At 45.5% G+C, this 18,014-nt stretch overlaps 1 protein-coding gene and 1 long non-coding RNA gene across 4 annotated transcripts in view; one reads left to right on the top strand and one right to left on the bottom strand.

Annotated features, from left to right (window-relative positions):
• Window positions 1-18,014, top strand: part of SLC5A1 (solute carrier family 5 member 1) — a 42,218-nt gene that overhangs the window by 16,175 nt on the left and 8,029 nt on the right. For 2 of the 3 annotated variants that reach the window (XM_068209066.1, XM_068209065.1), the window contains 5 exons: window positions 640-995; window positions 3,787-3,858; window positions 11,028-11,132; window positions 13,156-13,215; window positions 13,566-13,670. In XM_068209066.1, coding sequence (XP_068065167.1) covers window positions 909-995; window positions 3,787-3,858; window positions 11,028-11,132; window positions 13,156-13,215; window positions 13,566-13,670 — 429 coding nt within the window. In that variant the 5' untranslated portion in view covers window positions 640-908. The remainder of the gene's footprint in view (window positions 1-639; window positions 996-3,786; window positions 3,859-11,027; window positions 11,133-13,155; window positions 13,216-13,565; window positions 13,671-18,014) is intronic. The other variant, XM_068209067.1, reaches the window with a different exon arrangement.
• On the bottom strand, window positions 578-4,340 carry LOC137484876 (uncharacterized). Its single transcript, XR_011005086.1, has 2 exons — window positions 3,047-4,340; window positions 578-709 (listed from the first exon to the last, which is right to left on the bottom strand). It is a non-coding gene; the product is annotated as an uncharacterized lncRNA (long non-coding RNA).

Genomic DNA, 18,014 nt, shown 5'->3' on the forward strand with positions numbered 1-18,014 from the left:
GGATTTCTCTGACCCCTTCTAGCTCAAACAGAGGATCATGGGCATCATCTGGGGAAGCTTCCTTACTCAGAGCTGTGAGAATCTGTCTATAATCAGTGTGTTCCACATCTTTGTGACCACTTGTTTTGCTTAGCTTAATTCTGAAGTCAGAGGAGCAAATAAAGGGAGAGCAGACCCAAGCTCTGATGAACTTTGAACTTACTCAAATGTGAAGCTGATTAGCTACAACAGAGAGAGCCAACACCATGGTCTGAACAGCCTGAAATTCAGCCCAGTAAGCTCCTGGGTCCAGGTCTTGTGTTCACATGCATCTTTACCTGTATCCATGTGAGAGATGGAAGCAGATTCAAGTTTTCTCCTTCCCGGAAACACAGGACTGCTTCTCCATTGACTAATGCTGCTGAGTTGAGAGATGACACAGAGGTTGTCCCAGATCCTGGACCCCTGGGTTTTCCCCTGGTGCCAGGTCACTCCTCACAGATAATTGCTTACCATCATCAACTGAAAGAACTACATCTTCCACGACTAGATTTACAGGTACAACCACTTAAAAAAAAAAAAAAGTATTCACCCACACTGAGGTAAATATGCAGGTTTATTGCAGCCAAGCCACTCCTTTCTCGTGTCATTCCTTCTCAGACATCTGCTCGTGGATGTTAAAACCCTGAGCACCTTTGGCAGGGACACTGAACTGTGAAATCTGCAGCACCTGTAGCAGAGGAGGACTCTTTGGGAAAGAGTTGTCCAAGGAAAAGCAGCAGTTTCAACTTGAGTCCCATTGGAGACAAGTGAATCTGAAGTTATATATTATATACGACGTAGGGGATGACAGCAGTTTATCATTAACCTGAACTCTGCAAGAAGCACATAAGGAGAGAAAGAAGAAGAAAGCCAGAGAAGCAGCCAGGATGGAACCCATTATAAGGATCAACAATGCTGCAGACATCTCCGTTATTGTTGTCTACTTTTTGATAGTTCTGGCAGTGGGACTATGGGTATGTTGGGATTTTATTTTGTTTTACTTAATGAGCAGGTAGATTAGAGGGTCTTGCCAAAATAAGTTAGTAAGGGAGAATGTATAATTATATAGAGATTTTGGTGCTTAATTGCAATAGTTAACAAGTGCATGGTGGGCACAATGTGGGCACTAATTTACATTAGAGGGGATGGTGACCCAGGGAGGCATCCCTTTGGGTGGATGAATGGAACCAGTGGGGAAGGTGGAGTGATGGGGTTTGTGTGGGATGGAGCCGAGAGATGTGATGGGTAAAGATCAGCCAGGGCCCCTCTTAGAAACAGGCCGGAGCTGAGAGGTGGCATTTGCCCACGGAGCGGGGGGCTGCAGGGAGCGCTGGTGCTGAGAGGTGATGCCGTAGGAAATAGTGGGGAGGGGGAGCTGCAGGGGTGGGAAGGGAGGGGACGCCGTGTGCGGCGGGGGTGGGGTGGCGGCGTGGCAGCACCGACAACGCTGGGACAGGGACGGGGACGGGGAGAGGGAGAGGGACAGGGACAGGGACAGGGAGAGGGAACGGGGACAGGGACGGGGAGAGGGACAGGGAGAGGGAGAGGGAGAGGGACAGGGAAAGGGACGGGGACAGGGACAGGGACGGGGAGAGGGACAGGGACAGAGACAGGGACGGGGACAGGGACGGGGACAGGGACGGGGACGGGGACAGGGACAGGGAGAGGGACAGGAACGGGGACAGGGACAGGGACGGGGAGAGGGACAGGGACAGGGACAGGGACAGGGACGGGGACGGGGACAGGGACGGGGACAGGGACGGGGAGAGGGACAGGGACAGGGACAGGGACAGGGACGGGGAGAGGGACAGGGAAAGGGACAGGGACGGGGACAGGGACGGGGAGAGGGACAGGGACAGGGACAGGGACGGGGAGAGGGACAGGGACGGGGACGGGGACAGGGACGACAGAGCCGCCTCGGCCGAGGCTGCGGGTGCCGTGTAAGGGCAGCGTTCCGGGGCTGTTTCTCGGCTCCAGGGCGCGGAGCCATCGCGGCTGCGAGCAGGACCGGCTCCGATGAGAGCAGGACCGGCTCCGGCTGCGAGCAGGACCGGCTCCGATGAGAGCAGGACCGGCTCCGGGTACGAGCAGGACCGGCTCCGATGAGAGCAGGACCGGCTCCGATGAGAGCAGGACCGGCTCCGGCTGCGAGCAGGACCGGCTCCGATGAGAGCAGGACCGGCTCCGGGTGCGAGCAGGACCGGCTCCGATGAGAGCAGGACCGGCTCCGGGTACGAGCAGGACCGGCTCCGATGAGAGCAGGACCGGCTCCGGGTACGAGCAGGACCGGCTCCGATGAGAGCAGGACCGGCTCCGGACCAGCAGGTGCTGCAGCGCCTCTGCTCGGGGCCGAGCGCCGCCGTGCCCCTGCCCTCGCCCGGCAGCGCTGCGAGGGGAGCCCGGAGCCCAGGGAAACGAAGCCCCGGGAGCCAGGGGAGAAAAGCAGCTCCCAGCCCAGCGCTGGGACCTCGGAGCTGAAGCGCTTGAGAGAATGGGCCAATGCACTGAGCTGCAATGGTGGGAACAGGGGAACCGCACTGAATTCGGGTTTCCCTGGGGCAAGCCCTCCTGGTCACCTGAACGCCTGACCAGTAACAGAGAGGAGGGATTGCCCTTCAGGAATTCTCTGCTTTCCAGGAGCATCCCAGGAACATTTCACCGTGCAGAAAAGCCAGCTGCAGAACAAACATCCCTTTCTAACAGCCTGGCAATATTTTGAGGGGCACCACCAATTTACGGTTTGCACAAAGTGGACACAACCTTTTCTTTGCCTCTTCAGCGCAGGAGTAGAGGCCAAAATATAGCTCAAAACCTGAAGCCCCAGTCCACCAGAACACCTTATTGTCTGGCAGGAGGGAGCTGGGTCTTACCATGAGAGTCTGGCTGTTGCTGTAGTTGAACTTCATGTTAAAGGTCTCTGACAATAAGGGGCTGATCTCTGGCTTCTCAGCCATTGTGTGCTGAGTTAATTCCTGGAGTCTTTTCTTTCCAGCCATGAAGACATCGGTACTGGACAAATACTTACTCAGTTGCTGTGTGTAGTTAAATGTAAATCCATCATATTTACTTCCTTTCTTCTGCATCAGAAGAAAATATATGGATAATTTTCCCAGGTCTTCTTTCTTTATTTACCTGTTCAAAGTCCATCAGAGATGACAATGGAAATCCAGTAAATAATGGCTCAAGGTCATTAATAAAAATTGGAGAAAACTTCCCTCTAAAGCCCATCCCTTGGCAAAGACAACATGAGTTTGTAAAAAGGAAATTTTAGCTGGCTTCTTCTATTGGAACTTCAGAGGGAATCAGGCACAATGCTGATATCACAACAAGAAAACAGATACCTGTAGGGGCAGGATAGTATTGAGTAAAAAAGCTGCATACTTTCTGTTAATAAATTTGCAGTTTGTAGTCTGTTTTGATGCCTGAAAGCAAAGGCTTTTCACCCCAACAAAAATTCATGTGAGCTTTTACTTGAGTGATATTTTTTCTTGGTTAAATTTAATTTTATTTAGTGTTTCACACTCTAATGAATGGTGAAGGAATGAAACGTGAATGGTTAATGAAGACCTAGATAAAAGAATCATTGTTCCATTGTATTATTTCCTTCATCATAAGGCTGTTCTTTTTAGCCACTCTGTTTCTTTCACTTTACCCTGCCTGTGTGTTTTGTTATCCCTTCATTCTAGCTGTTCGTTTTCAGCCTGTGTATAGCTTGCCTAGTACACTTGAAATATGATTAAAGCTTTCTTTTTCCCTTTTTTCCAGGCTATGTACTCCACCAACCGAGGCACAGTGGGTGGGTTTTTCCTGGCTGGACGCAGCATGGTTTGGTGGCCGGTGAGTGCTGTGTACATAAAACACAGGATGTGCCTCTGCACCCTGGCACTGTCCAGTCCTTACATCACGAGCCCTGTGACACTGCTGAGGCTGTGGTGGCTTTGTTGTGTGGCTGCAAATCCAACTCTTTCTCCAGCCGTGGTGTCACAGGGCAGGCTGCACAAACAGAGCCATGGGATGGGCAGGGAAAAGTGCTGGGGGAAGTTATCTGAGCTGTCTTGATTATGTGATCAGCTTTGAATATAAATACACTGGTAATGTCAGTACAGACAAATCCAGAGCTTTGCCTTTCATCCCACTTTAAAACTTCTCAACATTTGGACTCTGTTCTTTTCATTGCACTCAAAGAAGCTGGCTCATTTTAAGGTTATCACAGACAGGAATTAATTTACTGAAATTTTCCCCTTTATTGCTCTATTGTTTCCACTTTTGGTAACAAGTTCTGGTCTGTACAAGGAGAAAAAATCCTGGAAATGTTCTGATATGTTATTGGTAAAATATATTTTAAATGTATTTAAAGATTAGCTGTGGCTTACCTTGATTGTCTTCTGTGGATCTCTATTGCCTTCCAAGGTAGAGAACAGGAGCCAAAGCTACAAAGTGCTTTTAGCCATCCATTCCATCAGGCTATTTGGCAGAAATGATGTTAGAAACAATGGTCTATTTCTTCCTATTCATACAGTCTCTTCAATATGAAAAGCAGACAGCTTAGACAAACCTGCATTTTCTGTATTACTGGAATACCAAAGATGGAATCGTGTTTTACATTATTCCATTTGTTTGAATGGAATTCCTCAACACTTCTGTTCTTGCATTCAGTCTCAGAAAATGTTTCTGCACTTCATTAAGGTGTGGGAGTCAAGACTCCACACACATTGATTCAGTTACAGGACCAGAAGACTGAGAGTAAATATTGGTTCCCTAAAGATTTAGGAATTTTCTTGAAGTAGGCTGCAGAAACACCTTTCAGTCCTGTGCTTCAGAGAGCTGCTCTCTGCCTTTAGAAGACATTGGGCCAGCCTCTTAGGGACATGAAAGGATTAAAGGCCAATGGCAGTAAAGGTTTCTTCATCTGATGTAGTAGATCTAAGAAAATTCAGGTTCCTTTGGAAGACTGAGGAAAGAGAGTTTCCAAGTTATTTTAAGGTGAAACCAAACAGATTACTCTATTTAACTGTCACTTTAATCAGAGGGCTGGTTTTAACCTTGTGCAATTGTCTGCCTGTCAAGGGCATATGAATATCCTTTTGTGCAGATGTAAATGGAGATGGAGGCAGCAAGGCAGCAAAGACTCACCAAAGGAAAGTTCAGTCTTGCTCCAGTGGCACTGAGAACTCCTAATGATCCCCCTGAGACTTGGGGGAGAGGATCTGACACCGAGTCCTCTGCCAACACAAACCCAACAGACCCAGCAAGCTCCCCTCCTCTGGTGGGAAGCCAACTGGGATCACCCCACAGTTCCTGCCAGGATCCCCTCTCTCCTTCCCAGACTCTGTGAGCTCAGCATGGACAAAGTGCTAGTCCTCAGTGCAGTCCTAGATCTCCTCTTCAATCCTTCCCTTTGGAATGCCAGGAGTGGCTTCCCATGCCATAAAAATGAAGCCTTCTTGCTATTCTTCCTCGTATCACTCAAAATAAACAAAGGACAAGCACTCCAAAACCACAAAATAAATACCATGTCAGCAGCACCACCCTGGAAAGTTTGCCTTGGATAAAAAGAGATTCCAAAACACCAATTCCCACAGCTTAGCAGGTAGATGGGATGTCCATCACCCAGAGCAAACTGGGCTGAAATGATGAGGAAACCAATGAAAGTATAGAAAGTTTAGTCAGAGATGTGATCTCAGCTCTGCAGCTGCTAAAGCTATGTGTGATGTTTTACTTTGTGCTTTGACTTCTCTTTTGTGCCAAGTCAGGGCTAACCTGGAGTAGTTCTGGATAGCCTCAGTGCATTTCCACAGACAGGGTGGGGGCAGTTGTTTCGCAAGTGGACCCTTGTTTGTCAGATTTCTCCCCTGCCATTTCAGGATAATAACCCTTGTCATGTAATTGCTTTCGGGAACAGAACAAAATGAAGAAAAAAATCCTTCCAAAAACTTGATATAAGCTGAATGCCCCTAAACTAATTGTATTTTTCAGTTGTTGTCTGTATTCTATGCTCTGCAGGGCACCCACAAGTGGCTTTTCTGACCCTAGAGGGAAGGGAGGCTCATTAGCAGTGTGTTAGGATCTCTTACTGACAAGCTGGGAAAGGGATTCTCTTCACTTAAACCATATTATATCTGTGGTTTGATAAATTAGAGGAGACCCTGGCAATGAAGGGCTAGAGATTATTCCTGCTTTTAATATGGATTTTGAATGTTTGTCAGTCACTGGCAAACTGTGATTGTGATTCGATTTCTCAATGTATAAAGTAGGACCAAGACACATCCTGGGCCAAATCTGTCCTGCTTTGGCTCTGATTGTTCTGCTCCAGCAGAATCCAGGAAAGTTGTTCAGCATTTTGCAGAACCAAGCCCAGAGGTAGTTTTCTGGCTGAGGTGAGAGTTCACTTCACTGGAATCACTGTCCTTGTGCAGTGGCTGAGTAGTCATCTCAGTAGTTCCATGGTTAATTGGGGATAAAGGGATATAAGAACATTCTCAGAGATCACTGAAACTGAAATCTGTCGTTGTAAGTCATAATGTAAGAAATGCTTACAAAATGCTGTGCTCTTTCCACCGTCGTTTTGTAGAAACTAAGAGAAAAATCTTCAAGAAACTGGTTTTGGCTCTTGGGCTTTGAGGGAAATATCTTCAGGAAAGACTCTTGGCTCTTTAAATCCTCATATTCAGCGCTGCCTTTTCCAGAAAGACACAGAGAAGTTCAAGGCAAGTGACAGCTCTGTAGCAATGGGCCTTGCCAGCTTCAGCTTCCTTTGCCAGATGAAGGAGTTGGGTTCAGCCAAATGCTTCCTGCCATTGTAGGACATGAAGTATCTGTTCCTGCAGAACAGTCAGCTTTGGTAGCAGCCACTCTCACAGGATTAACAGCCCTTCATGCACAATTAAAAAACCTCAAACTTTTGAAGCTTTCCTGCTTTTGAATTTACTTGTTCAGGTTGTGTAGTTTTGCAGACAGAGCTGTCTGCACAAAATTATGGGTTACCTTCTACACCTCAGCTCCTGAGGCATGGATGGTAATAGGACAAAGAGTATCTGCTGGGCATGGGAAGGCCAGCTCTGTTGAAAAGATTTAGTGAACAGTCGTGCAGGGTCAAGGGCACTCCAAAGAGAAATGTAACTCAGCTCGTTTCTGATCATGTACATTTAGATCTTTGTCAGACAGATAAGAATTAGGGGAAAAAACACAATAGATTCTTACTTCAGCTGTACACAGCTAATCTTTGTGGCCATCAGAGCTGACCACTGGCATGATTTCTCTGATCTTTGCAGCCAGTTAAGTTTTACATAGTCTCAGGATTTTGCCCACTTGCTGAATCTGACACTCCTATGAGGAACCAGGAACAACAATTCTGCTGTGAATAAGATTTGCATTTCCTTTTGTTAGGTAAAGTAAAAAAATGAAGTAATCAAAGCAAAGCTCTGGTAGAAAAGTGAAATCAGTGACATGGATTTCTACAGAATCCATGAGGCTTTCCAGCTGGCTGGGAGGTGTTGTTTCTGTCTCAGAGTGCAAAGTGGGGAGTACAGAACAGCTCATGAGCCTGAGCTGTTCCAGGTTTGTTGGAGCACAGACATTTTGATGTTTATTGAACATCCATCCCTCCTGCTTAGTACAGTGGGAATTGTAAAGGTGTGCTTTAATTGGGTAACAATGCAATTCATAGAACTTTCCGATTAACTGGGAAAGAAGAATAAAACCCCACACTTCCTTCTTTGGGTCTCAGAGCCTTGGAAGTGTGGCAGTAATTATTGCATTGTACTGATTTTTCTAAAGTGACTAAGGGTGGTCCCAAAAAAGTCAGGTAGGAAAAGTAATGCCTTTGCATCAGAGTAAAGGCACATGTTGCAGGGTAGAGCTGTTAGTTAAAGAAAAGCATGAACAGTCTCAAGGAGTAGGAATGAGAAATGTGTCAGGGAAGAGGGATTTGAGGAGCAGCTTCTGCAGGAGTGACCCTGTGGGGTGAGAGGATCCCCTGCTGTTCTAAGGATCAGTGGGAAAAGGTTTGGTACTGAGCTGATGCCTTCAGGAGGGTGGGCATGGGGGCAGGGGGACGTGCTGGCAGGGAGAGGAGCCACAGGCTGTGCATTCTGCACAGTCACTGCAGCTGCCACTGGCCTGCAGAGTGCATCCATCCAGCTGGCAATGGCCAGGGCTGGGATGTCACTGCATCCTCCACTTAATGACAAGAGCAAGGTGAAAGAGTTAATGAATAACAGGAAAAAAACACAGTGATCATCATCTGTTTCAGGGTGGTGCTGCTTCTGCTGAACAGAATGCTCTTGTTAAGGCCTGACCTCTTAAAATATATTAAAAGAGTTAATGTTCCACGTTTGCCTCAGGTTAGTTCAGGTTTTTCATCCTCTTTCCCTCTTAGCAGCTTTTGTCCCTTTCAACCAACTTTCTTCTTCACCTTTCCTCCTAGATCTGTCTTGAAAGTCAGTTCACTCACACATTCACTGAGAACAGTTCAGAAGTTTGTTTCCCTCTGCCATTCCCAGTTTCAGCCCAGAGTTTTTAAGCTGTTCAGCAGCATCTACCAATGGCAAATCAAGAATTCCAGTAATCAGCCTTTCCAGTACAAAAATCCCACAGCAGTAAGTTCTTCAGCAAGGCAGCTCGGGCCCAGATCCCATCTGCCTTCTTTCCTCATCCTTAAAATATGGCAGATGGGAAATTTCTCTCTCCCCTCTGGCATCAGCAGCCGATGGGGCGTGAGGGTATTTGGTCAGCACTCTTCTTGCTGTGACTGTGCTGTAGATTTAAGGGTAATCTGCATTTTCCTGGCTATGAAGCCATGTTCTCCCTCCCCAGGTATATGACATAACTGGAACCTATTTTTAAAACTGCATCCATTATTAGTATGTGTTGATCTTAAAGTTCTGCTGCATTGGATGTTCCCTAATTCAGAGAGAAAAAATTAGGATGTGAATGTGGGAATTGCATTCACATTGGTTTGTCCTCATGCTGGTGCTGAATATGTTGGTAGTTTTGCATTGGTTTAGTTTGGTTTTGTATTTTTCTTTCAAGACATTGTTATTTTTGATAAATTTGTGGACACAGCATCAGCAGAATTGCCTGCAGTATGTCCTGGGGTTTCAGGCACCGAGCCAAAGCTTGTGCCTGTCAGTTCTCAAAGTTCTTCTTTAGCTGCTTTTGTTACTCGGATCTGCCTTTAAGCTTTTGAAACAGGAGAGGGAACACATTAAATAAAATCAGAGATGAATGTGGTTAATATTTTCTGGTGATTGCTTTTCTAGTAACCTAGATTTAAGTTTAATTATTTATCTCCAAGGAAAGCATTGGTCAACAGTGCTAATGCTTGGTATAAGTGGTACTTTTTTCTTCACTACCATTTCTGGAAAACTGTTGCTGTCACAAAGAGGTTAGAAGAAACAGAGGTCTTTTGTTTGCCAATGTTTGTTGCAAAACTTATCAGTCCAGAAATATCATATGATCAACTGGTTACAGTTCTGTAGGGCACAACTGGCTTTTAGAAATGTGTAAAAAAAATCCCAAATGCAGAACTGAGTGAACTTAGAAACATAAATTTCCTGTCACAGCAAAAGAACAGTTTGTCTGCAGAAAAAGACTTGAAGAAAGTAGGAGATCAGACTGAGGAAAGAGAAGAACAGTAAGCCTGGAAAAGAGTGGAACCCTCTGAATTTTGTGTGTTGCAAATCAAAACAGGGGAGGATAATCTATTTGTTATGAGAGATCAGGACTGTGGGTTGAAGAGTGTGGTTGCTATTTCTGGCTATGCCATAGCTCTATGGAATAAATCTGCTCTGCAGAGGTGGAATTCTGTGATGAAATCCTTCATCGTCCCAAAACTCAGGTGATCATCCCTGTGCTCCCAGAAACATTGGTTGAATATGTGCTGCCATTGAAATCAGCTGGACTCGGTGATCCTTGTAGGTCCCTTCCAACTCAGGATATTCCATGATTCAAATGAGAGCATTAGAAGACATCAGCAGAAATTCCCTTGCCTGCTTTTTTTTTAAGCCTAGACACCATAGAGAAGAATAAAAAAATGTTCACTTCATTTTTTCATCTCAGAACTTTTCCAGCTTCCTTGTCCTCTGCCCACAATACTCAGTCCAATCTAACCTCTTTTTTATGCCTGACTTCTCACCCTGCATCATTCAGTACTCGATCCACTAAATTATCTCTGGGTATTTCTGCTGCCTTTTAATGTGTTCATTTTGAGGAAATGAAGCTCATTCCTTTTCATCTTTTCTATTGTCTAAGATACTTGATTAAGAATTAGATCTTTGTGAATGGCTCCTGCCTGTCTGTAAGCCAACGGGAACCTTTCATTTTTTTAATCTCTCCCTGTTCACCAACTCTCATGCTCTCCCTACTGTTCTGTTTGTATGATCAGTGCAATATTTGGGGGTCTTAAAAATCCAGCACTCCTTAATTATAACTCCTTAATTTACTATTGCTTCTAGTTTGCAGAGGCATTTTCTCAGCAGACATTTCTGCTATGCAGCTTTCAGAATTTTATTCAGTAATCAAATACCTTTTGACTGAAAGTGAACCAAGTCCAGCTCTCACCAATGGCACATTTGGATGCACAGGCTGTGCAATGTGGAACAGGGAGTGCAGGTTTGACAAGTGGGGATGCCCTTGTCATTTTTTTCCTTGAACAAGGAAGATCACAGTCTTCTTCCCTGATCGCCTGGATATCATCCCAATGCCAGTTTGGCAAGTTTTGCAAACATTTTAAAATCTGTATTGGTGTAATATATTTTTTGACTCAACTGGAAGATATTTTATTCAACATCCTCTTCTCCCTCACTGTTGTAGATGTGATGGCTGGAGGCTCTGGCTTCAGTGGGAACATTAAGTGGGAGTCCTGAAAGCTATGAAGGAAGTTGAGTGTCAGTCGTTGTCATCACCACACCACCACAGAGAGGCATGAGTTCAATGTGCCAAATGAAGGGGATTTTTTAGTAATTCCCATGAACATAAGAGCCAATTTTTGTTTTTTCTCTTTGCAGATTGGTGCTTCTCTGTTTGCCAGCAACATTGGCAGTGGGCACTTTGTGGGAATAGCAGGAACAGCAGCAGCTGGAGGAATTGCCATCGGAGGATATGAGTGGAATGTAAGTGGCATATATGTCAGGGAAATACTTGTGACATCTGGATTATCTGCAGAGCTTAATCAAAATAACATTGCCTAATAATTTAGGACTGCCAAAGTTTGTGCTTGGCAACACTTGTTTTCTGCGCAGACCAGTAAGAGTTAATGTAATCTAGTATTTAACCTGTCTGAGCCACTGGAAAAGGTGACACTTTTCGGCTGAGGTTTTTTAGAGAGCATTTGAACCAAATAAGTTGGTGGATTTTCTTCTCTATGCATATCTTTTTATTACTTTTAAAGTATTAGTGAGCAACATTTTCAGACTGCAGGATTCTGGGAAGAATTTATCAGGTAATCCATGGGAATTTTTGCAGCATTTTGCTATGTAGAAATTATTGAAGGGGCTTTGATTTCTTCACAGGTTGTAAGGAATTTTGAACATCCTTCACAAGCACCTGCATTCCAAAAATCTTTTCCTCTTTACCTTCTCCTTCCTGGAATTATGCTCTTGTTTTGCTTATGGTTCCAGTACAGGGTAGAGATACTGGTGTATATCATTGATAAAGAAATGAGCTTCCCGGAGTAGCAGGGTCAGTGTGAACTGCAGCAGCTCAGAGACTGCAGCCCATTTCCTTGTGTTGTCAGGCTCTGTGGGTGCGGCTGACAATGTCCTCGTTGTGACAACGACACAGTTCACCTAATTCACCTCCCTAATTCACCCTCGGGGAGGGAATTAGCCGTGACACAAAGGGCTGAATGAGCCTCCACAGGTCGATACTTCCCTCACATTTACTTCTGAGCAGCGAAAGAATCTTCCCACCCTGGGGGATTTGGCTTGTGTTCCTTAGCAAGTAAATGGTTGTTGCAAATAATCAAGTACTGCTATGATATAAATGTTTAAGGAAAAGGACTAAGCTTAAAATGAACTGTACGAGATGTGCAGTTTATCTGTCAGCTCCCTCTTTTTGATTATAGCAGGCCTACGACAGACCTGATTCTCCTTCTTTTTGCAGCAGAACAAAGCAAATCAAAACAGAACACAAATCTCTAGGGCCCCTATCCTTCTTCAAACATCTCTAACACTTTCACTCCTGCGAGATTCCTGCTGGAGCAGGATCAATGCACAGTGTTCAGCAGTGGTCGGTTGGGAAGCAGCAATGATGTCTGTGGGTGTTTGAGCAGAGACACTGCAGAGCTCATGACTTACAGTGGCACAGTTAACACACGTAACAGAAGTAATGAAAGTAATACCAAATTTGACTGTTGTCGTCCTTCTGTGTCCCTGTTCCATTCAAATTATTTCTGTTTTGTATCAGAATAACAGCAGAAGCTGACCCAGTATTTCTTGCCCATCTTACAGTTTTGACCTAAGGGCAGAACTTAAAAGATACAGTTTAAAAGCCCTCTAAGCCCTGTGGACAAAATAAATACAGAGTGCAGCTTGAAGGCAGGAATTTGTTTTATATTTGTTGATTTAAATATGTACAACTCGATATTGGACAGCATTCCAGCCATTTAAGTCAGAAACCTGTGGCATTGCTATAAGTAAGATCAGTAGTTCACAAAATACACATGGACACACAAAATATATTATTAAATTGTAATATGAAAATACAAAATATTTTACAAATTGCATGTGGTGCATCCTGTACAGTCTGTGAAGTTGTTGTAAAGCATTCAACCATCCTGGGCTTGCTCTGAAGAGAGCTGGGATGGTCTGGTGCCACTGGTGCAGCTGCAATTCAACACTAGAAGGCAATCCTGTGAGGAGAAATCAGCTGTGTGCTATAATCATGTGTGCTTTGGGACAGCTAGCATGAAACCCAGGCTGCATTATACCTCATGAAGTTTTTAGCCAAGATTCTATCCCCAAACTTTCAACTGTGAATCAAAGGACAGAGCAGAACCTCCTCCCCCCACAGCCCTGCAGTAGCCAGGTTTTTGTGATTTCACTGGTCTCTAGCTGCTGTTGGCTCTGATAAATGGTCTTTGGGAGCAGTGTCTAGAGACAGGAGGCTAATTCAGCTATCTTGTCTTGGCTGCAGGCTCTGATATTTGTGGTGGTTCTAGGATGGATCTTTGTACCCATCTACATCAAAGCTGGGGTAAGTCAAACCACTGCATTACACTTGTCTTTGCTGCTCACGCTTACAGCTCAGGGCTGGAGTATTGCAAAGTCACTGTGAATGGCACGAGAGCCGAGTGTGCCAGCACAGCACTGTGTTATTTCTGTGTACTTGAAAAATGAGGATTCTCTGTTCTAAGACCTGAGCTGAGAAGTACTTGGTGCTCCTTCCTTGTTCTCCTTTGATTCCTGGAACTGCTCTTCCTTGAAACTGCAATTACAGTCTCCTAATACTGTGCTCCACTCTCACAGTATCTAAGTACCGAAAATCTTCCTCTAATTGGATTTGTACCTGTTCCCCATGATCTAAAACCTTCTCTACCTCCACAGGTGGTGACAATGCCAGAGTATCTGAGGAAGCGTTTTGGTGGGAAACGGATCCAGGTCTACCTGTCAGTCCTTTCCCTGATCATATATGTGTTCACAAAGATCTCAGTAAGTGAAACTTCTACAGCAATTTCTTCCATTCTACACTGATCTAAAGAAAAGAAATGTCCTTTTACAATATTGCTCTCACAACTGATCAACCATTTCAGATTTGGAGCTCTTGGCTGAATTAACAAGTGTAAAAGTATGATTTTGTGTTTTCTTTATTCTGTCCAGTGAGACTCTGTGCTGCAATCCAAGGTTTTTTCTTCCTGTGTCTCTTGATGCTTGTTATGCTTCGTCCTCTTTTTAAAGTTTTAGGGTTTACTTTTACATTTGCTCTCCTCTAGAAAACATCAGAGCGGAGGGAAATTTGTAATATATTATGGTCTGTTATCTTAGGGATCTGTGAAACCCAGAGCAGGAATTTTTGTTCCTAGATTTCATATTTATCTATTTTAATATCCTCTGGTGAACATGCCATCAGTAATATAAGATGAGGGAAAAGAGCAAGGGGACTATGGATAAAAAAAGAATAACAAGAATTAGAAAATGGAAGAGTGGGGAAATGGAAATGAGGGAAATTGTAACGGCTGAGGTGAAAGGAGGGAAGAGGAGATTGTTTAAATGGGCAAGTGATCGGTGTAAACTTTAAGGTACTACGAAGTTAATGTTTATTAAGTAAATGGATGTGTTTCTGTGGAGTAGTAAAGGGAGCTGGTATTTTCCATATGTCTTGGAAGTACCAGGCTTCTAAGGAAGTCCACAGTTCAGGCATACTTCAGTCTGTTGTTTTGCAGAAGTTGTCATGGCAGATTAGTCTTTGCCCTCTGAATGGGAGCTGAGTGATAATAGTGCAATTTAAGCTAAAAGATTGGCCTTTTGCTCTCATTCTCACATTATAACTGATCCTTAGAGAGGTTATAAATTAAACAGGTTAGTAGTGTGAGCTGGCCTCAGAGCTGGATTTCTGTATATTCCTGAAGGATTAGAGAGTTTGCTGTAGTTGTGCTCAACTATTGGAATCAGAACTCCCGGGTAGGACACAGAGTTCTGGGCGTTCCAGTGGCACAGGAACTCCTCCAGGCAGTGACTCACTCTCCTTTTCAGCAACACATGGTGGTGGTGAGCCTATCAAGGTGCTATGTAGGTTCTGCATTTACTATCCAGCTTTGATTTCCAGCCTGTGTCATGCCTGAGGCTCTGATTAAGGGATTTTTCACTGTTTCAGTTGGAGTGTCCAGTTTCCAGGAAAAACAGGTTCTGCATATAAGCTTCCAGTGTGGTCATGAGGATCAAACAGCCTCTCCACAGTCAAGGGATCCATACAGCAGCAGGTTACCTGGGCCCCACTCTACCACTGGCCCACCCCAGCTTCCCATCAACCCCTTTATTCCAGGTGTTTGTGGGGAAGTGCCATGGAGCTGGGTCTCTGTGCTGTGCAGGGGGAAAATTTGGTGTTCACTTTCCTCTAAGCATTTCTTTTGTTTTCCCTACCTGCCCTGAGCAGCTCTGGCAGTGTCTGTGCCTGTACAGGTGAGATTCCTGTAGTGTACAGACAGATCTCTGCATTGCTGCCCATTTGGACGGGCAGGGTCTGCCCAGGACTGATGTACTTACTCTGTCTGATTCAGATTAGGCAGAGCAGCCGATCCTTGGAGGCTTCAGGTGCTGTCAGAGGATCTCAGAGCAGGTTTTGCTATGCCATGCTGTGCAGCACCATGTCCACATGGTGGCCAGAGCAGGGAGGGAAGGGCTGTTCCCTGCTGGGCTGTAGGGAGCTGTGCTGAGGGGAGAGGCACAAGCGCAGGCAGGGAGCACAGACCTCCCTCCCCACAGACACAATGGATATCCAAATACATCCACGTGTTGACGAGCCATGGTACTTTACTTCCCGCAGTGCTGCCTTGGCAAACACTCCTTTGTGATCTCCGGGGCTCTTTGAGATTTGATGGAGAAGGATGGGCTGCTGCCCTGCCCTGAATGGGAGGTCACACCCACCAGCAATTCTCACTGCCTCTTATCCTTGCAGAAGAGTGGCATCTCTTGCTTCTGGGGTAGTTATTTCATGTGCTTCTTCCTTGCTGTGTTGAAATATTATGTAGTGTACTTAATAATATAATTATAGCAATGCTTTCTAGGGAGCAGAATCACATATCAGGTTATGTGACTCCTGCTGTGCTTTCTGGCACAGTGCCACCACCGCGTGAGAATCAGATTCCTTCACACACCTCTCCAGTGTCCTTTCCATTTCTCTTTCCCTGCACACGTTCTGTGGGTTTTGTCGATTTCTTACCATGCTTTGGGGGCTAATCAGCCACTTGACAGACAAGGACATGCTGCAAGGAGTTCGTCCTTGGGATCAGGATACACATGATTTTTGAGCCCAAAGGATTTCTGTCATACAGCAATTTCTGCTCATCCAGGGACCTCACCTGTACCTGCTCCTGCAGCACATTGTGAGCAGAGCCCATAGCAGCTTGCAGAGGCTTTTTAGCCACTGTGTTGATGATATTGGTCATTATGCCAAAGGAAATGGTCTGGTAGAAATAAAGTATTGATGGATAGTAATAGGATAAGTTATGACAAGACAAAAAGGAATTAAGGTCTGAATGTTTTTGAAGAAATCAGAAATCATAAACTGCAACTGCTAAATCTGTTACAGCATTTTCTCTCTGTTCATTGTGCATGGTTTCAGGAGGAAATCTATAGGCATAGACTTCCCAGGGGAAAGAGGAAGAGAAGAACAACCTTCTCCTAGGAGTGCACAGTGCAGGGGTTAGAGTAGGTGTCCCTGCTCTGGCACCCACAGCATACATCCAGCTGGCACTTGTCTGGCCAGCTGTTCCTTTGTGATCCCCGTCTTTGCAGATAGCCTGTAGTGTAAAGGAAAGAGTGACTCTAACAAGAGATTAGCTAAAGATTGTCTATAAAAGAGTATGAATGAAACAGGGAAGTACTGAAAGGCAATAATCTTACTGGGGAGGAGGAGCAGGGAAGCTGGAAGATAACTCAGCAATTTGAAGAAGCTGATACATTTCTCAGAATGCTCAATAATTAACTATACATTTCTTTGTGGGAATCATGTTAGGCCCATCAATATTTAATGATAAACTAAAGCCAAGAACAGTAAAAGGAAGGTCAGGAACACAGACTGATTAGTGGCGTGAAAAGATAAGAAACAAATTACCATAGAGAGATGGGGCAGAGGATACGGTCTGACAGCCACCGGGGTAAGAGCTAAAGCCCCTGGTTCCCAGGGCCAGAGGAAAGCCTCTAAGAAATCCGCTCCAGAGGCAGAGTTTTGGGAGTGGGACTCTGCAGGCTCACGCTCTGCTGCACACAAGTAGCTGTCTGCTGCCCCCGCAGAGCTCCGGCCTGTGCCTCGCTCTTCAGCAGGAGCCAGGCCGAGGTCCTGCCCCGCAGCCTCAGGTCCAGCATCTCGGGAATGAAGATGGTTTTTCTCTCCGGCGTCTCGCAGGCTGCATCACTCCCCGCTGGGCTGTGCGCCCTGCTCTGCCCGGGGCAGCAGCGGGGCTGGGCTGTGATCGCCCGGAGCCCCCGCAGGGCTGCTGTAGCCCAGGCCTTGGGCAGAGCTGTGTGTCTTTGCTTCAGCTCGTGAAGCCCACGGGGACTTGCTGCCAGCTGAGGATGGCAGTGCCCGTGCAGAGCCCTCCATGCGCGCTGTGGATGCAGAGGCAGGAGGGCGCCGGGCTGCAGAGCAGCCCATGAGCTGCATGCTCAGGAGCAACCTCTAATGAAAGCATAATTTACAGTAAGGCATCACACGTGCACCGGGGCAGATTACTCTGATTGCAAACTTGTACAATTAACATTGATGCCAATTATCTCTAAATCAGGAACTGATTTAATGGGATTAACGTCCCAGTGTTACTCTGAAACCTGAACAATTCCTTCCTTACACAAGAGGTTTCCTCTCTTAGGAAGAGAGAAGAAGAGTTGGCTCTCTTAGCCAACTGCTGTCAGTTCTTCTGACAGGAACTTAAAAATGGAAACCATATAAGATGTTTGCCTTTAATGCAAATGCAAATTTGTCCTGAGCCAGCAGGACGAGCCACACCACACGTGAGCAGTAAAGGGAAAGAGTTTTGTGGGGTGACACTGAAGGAAGAGAACTGTGCTGTGTCTTGGAGGTGTCACACAGCCCAGCTCTGCACACAGCAGCAAATGGAATTCACACTCAGTTTTAAACAGTTTGTTTTGAATCTGTCTCTAAGTGCCTAAGTACTGAGCAGTGAGGTAACTGTCTAGAAAAAACAACTCTGTTAAAAAAGGCCTGGAAATTCTCTGAGAAGTGTTACACCTCTGGTACTAAGAACTCCACAGTTCTGAGGGGACACTGGCAGGTGCACAGCAATGGCTTCTCTTTTCTTTTTGATTTGTGTGTGCAGT

This window comes from Anomalospiza imberbis, chromosome 18 (genome assembly GCF_031753505.1).
Source record: "Anomalospiza imberbis isolate Cuckoo-Finch-1a 21T00152 chromosome 18, ASM3175350v1, whole genome shotgun sequence".
Lineage (NCBI taxonomy): Eukaryota > Metazoa > Chordata > Aves > Passeriformes > Viduidae > Anomalospiza > Anomalospiza imberbis.